At 38.8% G+C, this 18,176-nt stretch overlaps 1 protein-coding gene across 1 annotated transcript in view; it reads right to left on the bottom strand.

The window, feature by feature from the left end:
* Nucleotides 1-1,443: 1,443 nt before the first annotated feature.
* DISP1 (dispatched RND transporter family member 1) overlaps nucleotides 1,444-18,176 on the bottom strand; it is a 35,014-nt gene continuing 18,281 nt past the window's right edge. The window contains exons 2-7 of the mRNA XM_070932407.1: nucleotides 15,431-15,460; nucleotides 13,320-13,443; nucleotides 11,954-12,081; nucleotides 11,118-11,215; nucleotides 10,345-10,442; nucleotides 1,444-5,059 (exon numbers count right to left, since the gene is read on the bottom strand). Coding sequence (XP_070788508.1) covers nucleotides 1,448-5,059; nucleotides 10,345-10,442; nucleotides 11,118-11,215; nucleotides 11,954-12,081; nucleotides 13,320-13,443; nucleotides 15,431-15,460 — 4,090 coding nt within the window. The 3' untranslated portion in view covers nucleotides 1,444-1,447. The remainder of the gene's footprint in view (nucleotides 5,060-10,344; nucleotides 10,443-11,117; nucleotides 11,216-11,953; nucleotides 12,082-13,319; nucleotides 13,444-15,430; nucleotides 15,461-18,176) is intronic.

The raw sequence follows: 18,176 nt of genomic DNA, 5'->3' as shown, positions 1-18,176 counted from the left end.
ATAATGGTTTTTTTTTGCCACTTCTGCATGTGGCAAAGCTACTAGTCACAGAGAACATGTCTGCTGACAATGGTTCTTAACACCAAGTCCATGGGGGATGGATTACATTCATTTAGGCCTATTCTTGCAGGTATTCCTGGGCAGTTGTGGAAAATCTGTTATCTGGAAAAACCTGGTGGATTCACAATCTGGCTATTATTCTTTTTCCTTATTTAAAGGCAATTTTTCCATCCTTACCCCAGCCTGCAATTGATTTGATTCTGAGTGGAACATCTAAATTATATGCCACGTAAATGTTTTTATCCACTCAGTGACAGACTTTTTGCCTTACAATGTTGAGCAGATTGCCATTCCATACAGTGGATGGAATTGGTAAGATATGGAATGGCATTGCTTCTCCTTTCTCATTTGCCTCATGAAGTGCCCTTGCTAGAGAACTTACCAGGTATGTCCTGCCTTTTGCCTCTCTTGTGGGTATGAACAGAGAAGCATGCTGATGAATCTAGTACAGGGGTCAGCAACCTGTGGCTCCGGAGCCACATGCGGCTCTTTGTGCCCTCTGCTGTGGCTCCGTCAGGTGACGCAGCAGACTAAAGTGCTGTTAAGTAACACCAGCTGCCTGCAATTATTGCAAGTTCAAATCTCACCAGGCTCAAGGTTGACTCAGCCTTCCATCCTTTCGAGGTAGGTAAAATGAGGACCCGGATTGTGGGGACAATAAGCTGACTTTGTATAAAAAAGAACACCGCTTGGGGGCCCTACTAAGCAGGTATATACAAAAGTATGAAGGCTATTGCTTAACGCATTGTAAGCCGCCCTGAGTCCCCGAAGAAGGGCGGCATATAAATCGAACCAATAAATAAATAAATAAATAAATACCACCACTGGCTGACCCCTCCCCTCCCCTCCTGGCCTGAGAAGGTAAGGGTGACCACAGGGGATGGAGAAGTGGCCAGGGCAGAGACAGAGAGAGAGAGACATAGAAAGAAACAGAGAGAGTGGGGAGGGAGAGGAGAGATATGTCAAAAGGGTTTTGTGGTTCCCGGTGTTTTTTAACAACTGTTTCTCTGCCCTAATGACCGGCTGGGTAGGTGTGGCTGAGGGGGGGGGCTTGTGACTGGTGGAAGTGAGTGACATTGAGTTGGCCACACCCACCCTGGTTTTGTGGCTCCCAGTCTTTTCTTTTCTGTGGGAAATGGGTCCAAATGGCTCTTTGAGTGCTTAAGGTTGCAGACCCCTGATCTAGTATCATCTTCATCTTCTATTGCCAGAAGTTCCAGAAAAGGGCGTTTGAAAAGCTATTCCATGCTCACATGCTTTGGGTATCTACACAATCTGGATTAAACATGAGCTGACCTTCGAAAATGAAAAGTCTAATCTACTTCAAACTTTGGAATAATTTTGAATATTTTTAAATAGGAACAAAAAAAATCAAAGCTAGGATTTATTAAAGTGTTTTTATTAGCAAGTTTTCACTGGAAAGTTCAGGGTGCGCTAATAGAGTAGGCACATGGGCTTCAGTGTTTGGCACATGACATTCAACAGAATTGCACTTTCTTGTTATGGTTCGGCTACAATACTCTAAATTTTCAGAGCAAGACTCAGGGTCAGCCACTACTGTAACATTTTCTAAATGCTTCTGCTCACTTTGATTCTTTGCTTCTATCCCTGGAGCAGTTTGGGGCAAACCCTGGACACCCTCCATTTGAGCTTGCTTGTTTGGCTTAGATGCAGAAGTTTTATTTTCCTTCCCATTCACTTCAGTGATAGTTTTGTCTCCTTTGGATCTGTAGTTACTACACAGCCCTATTTGATTGTTAGACAATCTTTGTTCTGTTTCAGAGAGAGGTTTTGTAAGCAATCCAGAACTTTTGCAGAGAGAGGAGGATGAACCTATTTCATTTGGAAGAATTGCTGAGCTCTCTTCAGTGTCTGGAGGACTGTGGGACTGAAAATGAGGCACTGAGTGGAGAAAAACATTTGGGGGAAGAGAATTTTGAAGCAAGGGTCTTTGGAACCTGCCCTGTAGACAACCACAGTGGAGAACATGCTGGACAGTATTCACATAGCCATCAGAAGAATGAAGCAAGGCACTGATGGGAACTAGGGAGTTCTGGACTTGTATGTTCCCAGATGAATGAGAGCAGCAATAGCATAATGTTTCATTTATATGTTGATGCAAATGGGAGCATTTCATGCCTGTATGCTGCTGTGACTCTAGACAATGACACTGTTCGTTTTGACTCAACAAATGGCAAGAGGGATCCTGCTCAGCCAAAGATGACATTGCTGAACCTGATTCATGCTTAGTGTTTACATTCAGTTCTGTGTTGTATGTTGAGTGATGAGCATGTGGGTTTGACAGCCTGCCATTGAAGAGCTCAGGGCAAATATGCATTTCTTCACAGGTTCTCTTCTCTACTGCAGTTTCATTGTTGGTGCGGCCTGCTAATGGCTGTAACTCATAGTGTTCATGTTCTTCTTCTAGATCTGCTTTCTGAGGTCTTGAATCAAACTGGTATTTATTGGCAGGCTGTTTTTTATTTTGTTCTCCATCTCCTTGGCCTCCTGACAATGCCTGGGAGAAAGCACCACACCGTAGTCTTTTGGGCAGAGGAATCTGGCCAAATGTTCCTTGGGGTCCCAGACAGCGGCACATACACTGGAAAAAGAAGGTTGCAAATGCCCAACTAATGCACATTATGAGCATCATAAAGGTGCCAAGCTGTGTATAGGCTAAAACCGTAGAAGGCATCATCATTGCTCCAGCTACAAATGTAGTCAATGCAGCCATAGCGATTGCTGAGCCCATGCGGCTTAGAGAAAATATGACTTTCCCTTCTCGATCGGGATCTGGAGCCAAGCGGTAAGCAACGCCATAATGGACAGCAAAGTCCACAGATAAGCCAACTGCCACAGAAATGGTAACAGACTCCAAGACATTTAGCTCCCAACCCAGCAGAACCAGGGATCCAACTGTGACAAAAATAGTTCCTGCTATTGAGACTATTGCATAGAGACTTATTATTATATTCCATGTGGTAAGCAGCATTACACTGAATGCAACAGTGACAGAAAGACCCATGGCAATTAAAGTACCATCAGAGAGACTATCTTGGAGATCATAAAACTCTAGATTACTCACAAACCAGCCACCACTTAAACCTTCTGGAGCAGAAACGAGCTCCTCTGAAATCCAGGTGTCCACCTCTTGATAGAACGTGTGCATCTTCTCATATGCCAAGGTGAAAAGGTAGGTGCTTTGGAACTCTAGTACCACTGCTCTGATGGTATCATTTATATCAAAGCGAGGGCCAGGAGTTTTGCTATCTAAATGGTAGCCTGTGCTTCTTTCAAGTTCCATGATGGCCCTCTTGATGCATAACTCAAAGACCTCCTGCTTGTAGGGGAAGCTCCAGTGGCTACAACAGGGATAAAGAGCTGGCTCATCACAGTCCTGATTTTCCATCCACTGCTTAAATGTCTCAATAAAGCAGCTCGTGAAATCTTGCTCTTCTGTTTGGTAATAAAATGTCTGATTCCTCAGTTTCTGACAAAACTTTAAAATCCAGAGCTGTGAATCTGGGCTTGCAATATTGAAAGTACTATCCAGCTTCAGCTTGCCTTTGCTTTTAGGATTTAAGGGATCCCCGTTATCCTCAGGAGAGACCCCCCAGATAATAGTGATGGGCATGTGAAGCTCCTCTCCATGATGGACCCGTTCAAACATGAAAAGCTTCTTGAACTCAGCATCATAGCGCTCAAAAGGATGGGAAGACCGGAACACTTGAAACTCGGCTAGTTCCAAAGAGGGTAGCTTCATCTTTGGATTTATACACACAATATATGCTCCCCCAAGTGTTAAGGCTAGGAACCAGACCAACCAAATATATCGAAATCTGATCACAATGCATGGCAACACTTTTTCAAAAAATATCCTAGATGCTTCTGAGATTGCAAAAAATACTTTACGGACCACTTGGCCCAGCACTGTCCAGCAGCTTTTGCTATTGTATACTCTTGACTGTGGCTTTACAAAGCAAGTAAAAATATTGAGGAGATACCGTTCGTGTAAGACCACAACTGCGGGCAACCATGTCACCATTAGGATATAATTCACTAAAATGGCAGTGCCAGCATAAACACCAAAACACCTGATTGCTGTAATATTGCTGACATAATTAGCATAGAAGGCAGCAGCAGTAGTAAAACTAGTAACAAACATGGAAAGAGCCGCATGTTGCAAAGTGATGCTCATGGTTTCCGAAGTGGCAGCATGCGACTTGTCAAATTTTGTGTAGCTCCACACATCACACAAGACAAAAGCATCATCGGCTCCAATACCTACAAGAATAATCAGTGCAGTAAGGTTCATAAAGGGAAAAAACTCAAAATTAAATACAACCCGATAGAGAAAGTAAGAAACAATTAAGGAGCTAATGATTGCAAACATGGTCATCAGTGTGATAAACAAGGACTTGGTATAGAAGCACATCACTAACAGAACAATCACTATGGCTATAGCAGGATACACAGTATCCATTAATAGATAGTCCTGGAATAAGCTGTGCTTTATTCCAAACTCAATCCCTGTGATGATGGTGATTCCATCAGACGAGTTCCAGTTCTCAAAATTATCTAAATAGATATTCATCATACTGTCTCCCTTTTCAGTAGGTAGAAAAAGCATACTATATTTTAAAGCTGGTAAGCCGTGGTCCAAGGTCTTTGGGCTTAGAAAATCTTTGTCCAGTATATAGTGAAGTATCTGGTAAACAGCATTGTACTTGGTACATTTGCGTGGCACATTTGTACACTTGAGCTGGTCTTTCCTTCTGGCTGCCGTATCCCAGCAATCTGGCCCCAGGGTCCCATTATAATAATATTTGGCACATGTGCGGAGCAGCTTCAAAGTATGAGAAACATCTCTCTCCACTATTTTTTGACATGATGATCTGTTATTTAAAATGGCAATATAATTGCCTAATGTCCAGCTGGGACAGCATGAAGCAGCAGTGGTCCTCTGGCAGAGATCCCCAAACTGAGCATGGGATCGTATCTGTGGGAAGAAGAAAATTGAGAGTTATAACTGAATACCAATGTTAAATGACTAGTTGTGGTGTTACATGGAGATACCATCATGTGCTTATAACTACCTGTGTTGTTGCTACTTGTTCCCTAGACTAATTATTCCCTAGATCAACTGTAGTTTCTGAATTGTTTTTAAGGCAGCCCCATGTAGAGTCTGTTGCAATATTCCAAACAGGAGATAATCAAGTTATGAGCGATCATCAGCAGGCATCACAATCCAGGAATGGGTGCAATTGGCACACAAGAAGTTGTGCAAAGGCCCTCTTGGCCATGTCTCCTCCATCTTCAAGGAAGAGCTGCATACCAGTTTTATCTGGGGAAGTGAAACCCCATCCAGTGTGGAAGGGTGGAAGTCACTGGATCTAAACACCTCTGCCACCTATTCTTGCTTGGATTAAATCTGTTCACTCCTACAATCTCCAGACACTGGGAGAGATCCTTGACGGGCCCTGCAATCATGTGATTGCCTTTTGCAATCTTCCCTGCCGCTTCTCCGCTTCTGGAAAGTCAGTGGGGAAGCCATCAGGGAAGGCTGCAAGCTGCTACTGGCTGCCAAGAAGATTCCCTCTGGTTGCTGGTGGATGACTGAAAAAAGTCTGTCCTGAAATCCAAGCAGGATTTTAGCACAGACCATGTGCAACAAGAGGTGCTTGTAGCCAGCCTCTAGTAAGCAGAACAAGTCCTCTGTCTTTGGCTGCAAATGCTCCATGCCAAAATCCTTGGATTTTACAATGGACATTTTTTAGTCAACTACCAGAAACAAGAAGACAAGATGTTTATATTAGTTGATACAGATTTGTCCTTCAGGTATAATGAAGTAGTACATTGACTACCATATTTTTGGAGTATAAGACGCACCTTTTTCCCCACTAAAAGGGGGTGAAAATTTAGGTGCGTCTTATACACCGAATGTAGCCCCACCCACCCACTGGCCCCCACCCTTTGGCCTCTGCCTTGCAGCAGTTACCTCCTTGCAAGCAAACAGCAAGAAGAAACAGCTCCTTTCAGCTTCAGCACAGCCTAATTAGCACAAGATCAGCCTACCGACTCTCAGCTGATTTGCTCTCAGCTGATTTGCTCTCAGTTGCTTTGTGCAGGGCTCTGCTGCTTGCTGCAAAGAAGTAAATTGCTGAAGCAGTTTTTTTTTTCCCCTTGTGCTAATCAAGCTATGCTGAAAACAAAAATGAAAGTAAAGCAGGCTGTTTGCTGCAACGGGGCAAAATTGCTGAGGCAGAGGGAGATTTCTTTTTCTTCTTTTCCTCACCAAAAATGGTAGGTGCGTCTTATACTCCGGTGTGTCTTATACTCCGGTGCGTCTTATACTCCGAAAAATACGGTAATTATGCTTATCCAAGAGCAAACTTCATTTGGGGGTTGAACCAACTCTCTTCACTTTATTTTATGAAGAAAAATCAGAATGATATGAATATAGCAGACAAAACTGATTATAGTTTCTACTGCACAAAATCAAGAACAGGCTATAATGCTTTCAGGATGCCTGGAGGCTGGGCTCACAGCTTATGTAAAATTTGTAGCTGTCAAACTCCAGAGACAATTCTGACGAATTTGCCCAAATTATAGCCAATATGCAGAAACCTCTCAGCCTTTGAAATGGGCATTCATGCCATTTTCTATTCTCAATCTTGCAGGAAAAAGCTCTAGAGAGGTTCCTCTGCCTAGTTAAGTAACTCCTCCATTTGTTTCAAGGGTCAGTACTGTCAGTATTGTTTGTACCCAGGTCAATAGGCTGAAGGTCAACTTGATCAAATCTTCTACTAAACTGCAGATCTTCAAACATGGCAAGAAGTAGACTATGCACCATTCCCCACTTGTCCTTTACTAAGATAGACATCATAGGACATTCCTGGGGCCAATTAATGAGCACTGAAATGTGCACAAAAATGGGAGAAACAACTTTGATAGACATAAGAATCTTTCTACATAAATCATTCTATTAATTGGGCTGACACTGATATATTATATAATGGAATTTTAATATATTTCTTTCATGGTGTTTATTAACCAAATTTTCCTTCTTGTTGGAATGCATAACAAAAAGCCAATATTGATATAGTCTGTGTACTTCCCAAAACTACTAGCAGTTTTATTTATATTGATTGAATTATACATCTGCTTAAGCCTTTCTAAGCCAAGTGCATTTCAATAAATTCACTACAAACCTCGCTCCTCAATTGCAATTCTTTTATAGCATGTGCATACATACATAAGCAGGATTTTGAGTAACGCTGCCTGGATATTATAACAGATTTAGTATGGCCTTATTATTGTTAAACAAATTTAGAACAAGAAATCACCCCACATTCCAAGAAGAAAAGGATAAGTTAGCATTGATTGTTTCCAGATAAAAATATCAATCAAGCTTAGCAGAAAAAAAACGAGCAACCCAATAAAAACTGGAATACTATATTCTTATTTTTCATGACAGAGCTCAGATTTATAAGGAATACGCAGCATGTAAGCCCTGTAGGGTCACCCAGACAACAGAGGAAAAGAAGATTATGTGCTTCAATTATTCAAATTCAGGCTGAGATGATGCTCTATCTGCTATTCTTCAGCACATTAGAGGCTGCCCATCTTTGCTGCTAAAGTCACCTTCACTGAAGATAAAGATGGATTAGCTGCTCATACTTGGAAGATCAGACTTAGCCTGGAACTTATCAAATGTCTTCTAAAAACAGCCTTTAGAAAAGATGGCCAGGGTCTATTTTATTGCTTGATCAAAAGGCATTTGCACAAGCTGGGCTTGAAGTATCAGCAGGATGTTTTCCACTTGTCTGGGAACTTCTAAAGAAAACACAGCACTTATATTATTTGGAAATGTTTTTCAGATTTCGTATTCATACCACATGGATTTGCTTAGCAAAGAAAACTTGTGTACTGCAGAGAGCTTTGAGGGTACTGTAAATCTAGAGCACATCTTCCTCTCATATGTGAATTATGCACCCATGTCTCCCAAAATCCTCTCAATATTTTCTTGTAAGGGAAATGGCAGGCCGCCCGTCTTTCTAGAAGACTTTGTCTACCATTTATTCTGTTGCCCTTTGGACTAACTCTGTTATCCCTAACCTGAAGAAAGATTTCAAACTGGGTAGGGTGTTTTAAATATTCAATTCCTAATTAGCCATGCCATATATGTTATTACCATTAAGGCTATGTGGGTGCCATATGTGAATCAGTTGCAGGCTACAAGACTCAGAACAAGAAAACCAGATGGCTGGAGTTGATACAGCATGCCCAAGACAATCTGTGCTTAAATATTTATTAGTTAATAAATTGCTTAACAATTTAGCTTTTTTCCTCTCTCTTACGGTCATGTTGGGAATGCATAACTAAAATTTCCTTTAATAGAGGAAAGAAAAAAACCCTTAAAATAGACTTAAAAGTTGAAACCAGTCAAACCATTACAGCAATTCAACTTGCTTTGACTGGAACAGACAGCAATGACTTCAGTACAAAAAAACTCAAACCTCTGTGCACTAAGATTATGCATTGGAAGGAGATATGGACTCCAGCCAAGAAGACCTTCTTCTAATAAAGATAAAAGATTAATGAAAATGTACATTTCTCATTATTATACAAATGGCAGTAGTTAAAAAAACCAGAAGTTTGCAGTTTAGCACAGCAGTTTTCTAAACATAACATCCAGTCAAAGAGACCATAACACTTCAATATGATTTAGACACTATAGAAAAGATAATAAGCAAAATGAAGTGAGCCTTTTAGAACCATACATTTTTCTAAAAGGAAGTCATGTATCTTCATATGTGGGCAATACTGCTACTTTACATAGAGACAAATCATCTTAACAGCTGTCACCTGGCATAAAAACATTCTATGTAATTCAGTTGAGACCTTTCTGGAAACTTTATTAAAACCACAATAACAACCAATATTTTTAAATATTTCCAAAGTAATTGTCTATAGTATAATTGATATTAATATAATATAAAATGCAATATGAAATATCTTATTTCAAAAGTAGAAAGTTAAGAAGGAGCTGAGAACATTTTAATAACATTTTAATTAGTGTACACTGTCATCAATGACTGTGATAAAGAATTGACTGAACATAGCAACCAAATCTGTGAACTCATGGATGATTATGAAAAATCTGGGACAAATAAAAATTATATTTCTTACCCACTGATTCCTTCATCTAGAACAGAGGTCTTCAAACTTGGCAGCTATGCTGGCTGGAGAATTCTGGGAGTTGAAGTCCACAGGTCTTAAAGCTGCCAAGTTTGAAGACCTCTGATCTAGAACCATGAAACTAAATATTAATTACCTCTCCAACATCTTAATTGGCTTCTTTTCTTGCACTGTCGACATAATACCATAATCATCTTTTTTTTTCTCTTCCCCACAAATTCTGCCAACATCCCTATTCTAAATTGCTTGCTGAGAATGAGCAAACAGAGGCACCTTGTCGAAGCATACTAGTCACTGTGGTCCCAAGGAGTGTCAGCCTCAGACATCATCCCAAATACATACACATGAACGCTGGTCTTTCATTTTGACACAGATCCTGCATCAGTTAAGGCCATTAGTTAAAACCAGACCTCAGTCTCAGCTATGGGCAAAGTTAACATCTACCACATGGGAAAAGAACTCATGACGTCCCTGAAGCAGCCTGTTACTTTTTACGTTCTGGTTTCTTCAGGGAATTTTTTAAAAGCTGCAACTATTTGGATGATGGAAAACATTTTCTCCTGTTCAGAACCAATCAATCAAGACCAGACTGTCTTTTTTTCATCTCTGGGTGCAAAGAAAACTTTCCTTTCTCAGAGCATAGATGCATATTTGTATATCCACATCAATTACTATACATATGCTTGAGTTCTTATTACCAACCATTTAGATGTAGCCAATCAGCAAGAGAATCACGCTGAATTATGCAGATGAACTATTTTAAAAGGCAAAGAAGTGTTTTCTGGCTGAGTTTTGGGAAAGAGATGACAAGGCGGAGAGGAGTGAAATCCTGCTTTGAAAATCTGAACTAATTCTTGTTCCTATATCAGCATTGCCCCAAACAAACTCTGGAGAATCTATCCCAAAAGAAACAGATGGCATTGTTGGGACTGAAAAGGGTCTGCAAAGAAATATCAGGCAGTAGCATTATATGCTTGCCAGCAGATTACTCTGCAGCATGTCAGCAGCTGAGTAATGATTAAGATAAGAGGTCAACATTTCCAATGTACATTCCACCACATTGAAGTTAATACTTTTACCTACCCGCATATTTTCCACATTGCACATTGACTTTATGGCTGGTAAATTCCACAAGCCATCTCCACTTACTGATGCAAACACCACTCGGGAGTAACGATCACCTGAAATTGTGATTAATATATCGTGAAGATCACAGATATCACAGAACTCTGGAATTAATGGAACTCAATACAACGGGGCAGATAGAAGAGTGGGCCACAGGACCTCCAAGTAGTAACCAATTTTTAGCCTAATGTAGCTTGTAGGTTTATATGAAACTAAAATGAAGGGGGAGCATCATGTTCACACACACACCCCGCTAAAAATATTTTTCTAAAACATTCTCTATACTTTGACAGGAGAATGAATGCATACACACGCAACAAATCTCCTGTTTATTTCTAACAACTATGAACAACATTGTTTCTTCCAGTAATCCAAATGTTATAAAAGAAAGTGGAAATCTATCATTTTTGTCCCACTTATGATAAAAAAGGAAAGGCAAAAGATCTTAGGGGTGACAGAGGCCATTTAGATCAATCCCCTGCTTGGTGCAGGGATCCAAATTAAAGTGTCCTCAGCAAATGGTTGCCACTGCACAAATGCAATTATTACAATCTTAATACTGAAATGCATTTAGCTTAGTCCATAGAAGCCAGCATTCTTTCTCTCAGACAGAAAAGACCAATTCCTAGGAAATGAAAAATTGCAAATAAAGAGATTTATTCAGTCAAATTCGTCATGCTTGCGAATATAAAGCCAATTTTATTTTACAGCTGAAATATTAATCAACTCACTTGGAATGTCACAGAAAAAGCTGTCCTTCTGGAAATTCCAGTCAGCCTCCCTCTTTTCTCTTTCATAGTGATCGTCAGACCATCTGCCATCTCGATGACTATTGAGAACAATTTTTAAAAGAGATGATAAATTTCAAATAGTCATTTTTATTCCAGCAATACATAGATTTCTAAATCAGAGAAAAGCAAGCAAACAAAATGCAGACAGAGGAGTTCTGGAAAGCTGTCAAATTGGAGAAGGTTATCCTAAATCAAAAGATAAAACACTAATGCAGGTTGCATTCAAGCTTACTATAAAATGGAATGCATAGTCATTCGACTATTATAAAATTTCAAAGAAAAAGTTGACAATTATATGAGAAATGCAGAAACATTACAAAATGGCAAAAACAGAGTACCAAAGGATTAATGGCAGTGATAATGACAGCCACACTTAAAAATTATAACACGTAACCCAATCACAGACAAAAAGTCACAAAGTCTGTAGACTTTTGCGACCTACGGTAATTGTTTATTAGGGTTGTGCAAAGCTTCAGATATGAATATTAACAGAGAATTCCCTGCTATGTAACCTTGCCTGTTTTCAGGATCAGATAGTTTAAGTAATCAGAAACAGATGCTGCACTTTTGCTTCTGCATGTTCCAAAACATCTCTTCTGCAACACCCTATTATTAACTTACAAATAAAAAAGATGTAAAATGCAAATGCTGTTTATTTTGGGGGCAGGCAGGAAAAATATTTATTAAACATTTGTTATTCAAACATTTGGAGGACTGGTTATTTCAATAAATGGCACCTAGCACCAATAGCTGATAATTTGATTGAAAGCCTTTACCTCTTAGCCTGCTCATCTGCATATTTAAATGGGTAGTTTGCTAAAGTCGCTTTGTAGCCTGTATTTTTCACCATGTTATTCCAAGTGACCAGTCTCTGCCCAATAGCAGTTCCTCTTGGTTCAAAACCCTGCAGCAGAATATTTATGAATATTTTTTAATGCATGCCATTCTTTCACTGAACAGGCAGACAAAAATTAAAATGGAAGAATTTTATTAAAATTTTCTTTTCTACAGATAACACTTAAATTGGTTCATATTCTGATGACAGAATGACACAAGTTGAAACATAGCCTTCCATGGATTAATTTAGCCAGCATCCCCATGTTACTATGCATCCCAATTCTCAAGAGCCAGTGGCAGCAAATGAAGAGAGGAGACAAAATTGAACACAAGTAAAAAAAATTAAGACAGTAATATCAGGACAGTAATTTATACCATGCATTAACTGCTTTCAGATAAATATGACAAACTATCATTCTTGGAAAGAAAGGGGAAAATTTATGGTTAACTACATCTTCCAAATAACATGGCTTGCAAATAACAAGCAACTTGTTTCTAGTTTACTGAGTCACCCAACACAATGTATAGAAGACTTCTGACCAGTATCACCATCACCGCCTTCTGATCTGCAGGGGCAGCCATCATGCATAGAGTATATGCATGAAGCCTACTCTAAGGTTCTAAGACCTTACTACATTCCAGCTATAGGAAAGCGTCTGCTGAATAAGCAAAACCCCTCCTTGGCAAACTCTTGTGATAGCATCCATTAACGTTTGGGTGAAAAGGCAAATCAGACATATTGCAGGCAAAACTGTTCACCACTCACATGATGCCTGAGTAGAACAATTATCTAAAGTAATTTTCTATTTATTGAGTTACTACCGTGTTTCCCTGAAAATCAGACCCTGTTTTATATTTTTTTGAACCCTGAAATAAGTGCTTGGCCTTATTGCCATGCACTCAAAAGCCTGATTGGGCTTATTATCAGGGGATGTCTTATTTTGGGGAAACAGGATATTTAAGATATCTGGTGTTGCTGTACTGTATTGTACTGATGTACAGTATTTCTATTGTAAATAAGCTGAAATCACTTAGAGGTATTGCTGGAAGAGGATTCTTCTAATGTTTGCTCTTTAAGAAAATATTCAGCAGCTACACCCATATAGCTAAAGACATCTGGCCTCAAGTACTTTATAAATATTCAGATGTGGGGTCTGGATTTGGACACATCTGCATTTGAAAGCAATACAATATGTTCACCCATAATTTACCACAGCTCTCTATTTATCATTATTTCGGGGGGTGGGGATTGGAGGATGTGCCAACACAATGCTTTGACAGAAGAAGATAGTAAAGTTTACTCACCAATAAAGGATCAGAGAAGTCTGGAAGATCTGGGACTAGAATTCCAACCAATGCACACACCACAATTAACACAGTACACATGCCTAAAACCACCACAGGCCAGTCTGCTATTAGAGCCGCATAGCTAGAACAAAATGGAAAACAAACATGAATAGGAAAAAGGTGCTAGCAGAGAAAAAGAAATCAGGACACAGGAGGTTCATTTATACTTTTTCTTTTAATAAGAAAGAGCCTTGGTACTACAGTGGTTTAAAGCACCCTGTTATTAACACAGCTGCCTGCAATTTACTGCTGGTTCGAATCTCTCCAAGGCTCAAGGTTGACTCAGCCTTCCATCCTTTCTAAGGTAGGTTAAATGAGGACCCAGTTTGTGGGGGCAATAAGCTGACTTTGTATAAAATATACAAAAGTATGAAGGCTATTGCTGAGCACATTGTAAGCCGCCCTGAGTCTCCGGAGAAGGGCGGCATATAAATCAAATTAAAAAAAAAAAAAAAAAAAAAAAAAAAAACTAAGATCGTTTTAAAAATATCACCACCATCTTTGTTTAAAGGGGACTGAATTCTGCCAATCTTCAAACTGGAAAATACCCAACTTTGTGGAGAGCAGTATTTCTAATATTACTTTCCAATCAATAAAAAACAGATCCGCCACCCATTTCTTCCTTCTTCAGCATTTTTTCATGCAAGATGTTTAAAACAGTCGATACAGATTTGTCCTTCAGGTATAATGAAAAAGAATAAATTAATTTTTCTCTCCTTTATTTTCTACTGCAATCTATTCACTATTTGTTTGGCTCGAAGGATACTAATGGTAATTGGTATATAATTAACTTGAATCATTTGGCACCTGTGATTCAGAAAAGCCATGTCATTTCAAATGCAAGCACTCTATTAGATTGAAGACCCACTGCTGATTTTTTTGTTTTTTTTTCATTTTTACCACTAGCCCATATATTTGGTCTGGTCAGAACGTTTCCAAATTCATCTCTTTAAACACTATGCAATATTAAAGCAAGAATTCATTGTTTCTGCAAAAATTATAAATTAAGGCACACAAAAGGTTCAGTGAAAAGAAACGCTATGGATCCATTCTAAAACAAAACAGCATGTCACCCTTCTGCATTGGTGGTGGTATGTTTCAGCTTTCAATCAACAAATTGAAGAAGACCAGCAAACCAAAGATTATCAGTAGGTTAATTGATAATGTGTTTGGCATCTCAAAAGTTTGTTAAGTATCTACTGGAAATTAGAGAGGTAAAAAGGATTTTATCCAGTTAGTTTTTTCCAGAAAAGTGAGTATAAAAATCCTTTCTTGTTTTGGAAGACTAGAAGAGCCCCTGAAGAGCCCATCTTGGATCATTCTAGGACTTTATGGCCCATTACCCTGGAGGCCTATTTCCTGTTTCTCTTGGGATATGAAATCAAGAGAAGGATGAAGGGAACACTACCATGTTTTCCCGAAAATAAGACCCTGCTTTATTTTTTTGAACCCTGAAATAAGTGCTTGGCCTTATTGCCATGCGCTCAAAAGCCCGATTGGGCTTATTATCAGGGGATATCTTATTTTGGGGGAAATTGGGTATTTTTTCTCCCCCCAATTTATAAACCACCTGAATTTGGATGATTTTAGATAACTTTAAGGAGGGGGTGGGGGAAAGGCCAAAGGTCCAGGCCAGATTGTTAAATTCTATGTTATAAAAAAGGATATCTATTTAACTGAATTGAATCCAAGAAAATTTGAGCTGCTGATCAAAATATGTTTCCCAATTGTCGGAGGAACTTGTGGGGGGGGGGGTCAAGTAGGAAGGGGATGTCAACTCAAGTAGGAAGGGGATGCTTCTGAGGTTTCATACATGAACCTTAACATGGGAATTGGCTCCAATGCACACCAGCTGCCTGGCAGCAAACGGGTATCCCAGCTGCCTCTGGATTTCCAGAGGCCTGAAAACACAAAGAAAGCATACAGCTCATTCACTAGGGCCACCTGTTCTAAATAAAATTAAACTTTCTTTATCCCTTCCGTTCAGATGACATCACCAATAATTTTTAATGCTGATAAGTGCATGAAAAAACCCAAAAGAAATACATTAACTGGAAATGGGCTCTTACCTTTTTGGCAACGTTACTGCTCTGGCTGGCCTGAAAATTAAACACAAACTTATTTTAGAGGGAGAAGTTCTGCCAGCACTCAAATATTCTTTTCCTGCCTACTTATTTAGATCAGCATTTCCCAGTTTTCAAATGTTTGGTACAACTTCCATCATCTCCAGCCAGAACACTCACATTTTTCCTTTTTTTTCTGAGGGAAGAAAATCACACAGAATTCTTGATCAGTTGTTCTGTGAAGCACATCTATCCAACTCTTAATTATGCCTTGAAATCCTGTTCTTAATTACCTTCCTTTCATCCTATTTATTAACATATTTTGCACACACATAGGCACATTTAACTCAGTGGTTAAGTGCATAATTATTTTTTTTGTAGAAGACCTGAGGATGTGTTCTGACCAATTTGCTCCAAATAAACGAGGGAGGGATCTCACTCTTATTTTTTTTAAAGAAGGTCTTGCTTTCCAAAATCTGATCAGTTCACAGACCCTCTAAAGAAAAGCTGCAAGCCCTTTTATCAAATAAATGGAAACATCAAATATAGTAAATTAAGTCATTGCTTCAGAAAGAACACAATCTTTTAAGAGATGACTGGCTTTTAACATCACTTCTCTAAACTCCTATTTTTTTCACAAAAAAGATCTTCTATCTAGAGAGTTCCCAGAAAATGGCATGCTGAATGGTGAGGCATTTTTTCTCCCTGCCAACAAACTGCTGATTTTGCTGCCAACACTGGTTTTTGGGCAGCAACCTCTCCAGATTTGAATGGGAGTAATGTTAATGACCCTCAACAACCCCAGACTATACGTGCACTTGCCTGGAGAGAGAAATCTGGGGGATTTCAATTCTCAATAAGAGCGGCCGGAGTGGCTGGGTCTCCATCTTTTCCTGCAACTGCTTGTATTTTTAAGTGCACCTTCTGTTTTTAACATCACTTTCGATTACTAGCCTGGCTCGATGCTAACTTATCTTATATCCTTTTACTTGCCTACAATCATAAACTTTTACTGTTTTATTTCGGTGCTTCAAAATACTTCCTCTTTCACTACAGTGGGAGTGAAGGTTCTTTTTCTTTGTAGTGAAAATGATTCAATACAGATCTATGCTGGATTTTTACTTTAAGGATTTTGTATTTTACTAGTTTTCTTAAAATAACTCTGTTGTTTCATTTTATTATTTTTTTTCTCCATCTACTCTGTTGTGATAGTTTTTAATCTCAGCTTCTTTGTGCCTCAAAAGGGAATTGCTTACACTTTGCTGTGAAAACTAGACTATGAGAGCAAAGCAACAATAAATTAAGGACTTTGAATATTATATATCCTTTATAATGCCCCCCAAAAGAGAGATGGGACTCAGAAGTTTTAACATTAAAGCCTTCTTGGTGGAAAATTTTGGGGGGAAAAGTTTGCTAATTTACAAGTTTTAAAAGAAAAACTGGATAAATGTTTGATGAATTTGTAATAATCGTAAATCATCCTAAAGAACACTTCAAGACACAGGCAACAGTAGCTAAATCAGCTATGCAATTGGATGGACTGAAAGTTAATTTGCCGTTAATAGATTTAAAAGAAAAGGAGCTTTGTTTGAAAACTGATATTTGTTAGAGGAGGTTGAACTTAATGAACTTGACTTCCCCAGAAAAGCCTGATGGAGTTTGTGGAATGGAGACATCATATGCAATTAGAGGATGGCTGTCACAATCTATTAGGTCCTATTGATTGATTGATTGATTGATTGATTGATTGGTTCGATTTATATGCCGCCCTTCTCCGGAGATTCAGTGCAGCTTACAATGCGTTAAGCAATAGCCTTCATACTTTTGTATATACCTGCTTAGTAGGGCTTTCGGCACCCCCAAGTGATGTTCTTTTTTTATATACAAAGTCAGCTTATTGCCCCTACAATCCGGGTCCTCATTTTACCTACCTTGAAAGGATGGAAGGCTGAGTCAACCTTGAGCCTGGTGAGATTTGAACTTGCAGTAATTGCAGGCAGCTGGTGCTATTTAACAGCACTTTAGTCTGCTGCGCCACCAAGGCTCTTATAATTTGTGGGAAGATTTATTGAACAACAAATATTATAGACGTATTCTCAATGGAGACCTTCTTTTTTTGAGAGTCAGAAGCAGTTGTTTGGAACCATTCCACTCATAATTTTTTAAAAAAGCAATTATGATAAACTGGGAATTATTTTTATGATCAAGAACCAGTCCTGGTATTTGATCCTGAATGGATCAGAAACAAGTGAGTTTATGAGAGAATAGAAGCTGATTGTAGACCTTCCGCGAGTTAAATCTAACAACAGATTTATTAATAGAGGGCCTTAAAGTTTAGATTTCTGGTTGGAATTCCCTGTTAACTGTTTTTTTTTTCCTTAGTAGATAGAGGGTAGGTCAAATTGGTTGATTGATAATAGATTTCTACAATTGTGATATTTTAATGTTATATAGCAATTTTGCAAATATAAATGGAGAAATTTATAGATTGTGGACCTGTTTTGGGAGGGACAGGACAATTCTTGTCGCTGAAACTATATTTATCAGTGTTCAATCAGGGAAATCATTAGTGTATATGTTTGAATTTTGCTTAATGGACTTTTTCTTTGTTTCTGTTTTTGTATTGTTTTTCTTTTTCCTTGGTCCTATATTTTAACCTTGTATACCAAAAAAGAAAAAGATCATCTAAATATTCTTTATTTCTAATTTAGAAATATTATAATTTAGTTCATTTACTAGTTGGAAAAAAGTG

The sequence above is a fragment of the Pituophis catenifer genome, unplaced genomic scaffold, assembly GCF_029215685.1.
Source record: "Pituophis catenifer annectens isolate HBS135680 unplaced genomic scaffold, rPitCat1.0.hap2 SCAF_1, whole genome shotgun sequence".
Lineage (NCBI taxonomy): Eukaryota > Metazoa > Chordata > Lepidosauria > Squamata > Colubridae > Pituophis > Pituophis catenifer.
The sequence above is the reverse complement of the archived record's forward strand: the minus strand, read 5'-3'. Positions and strand labels throughout refer to the sequence as shown.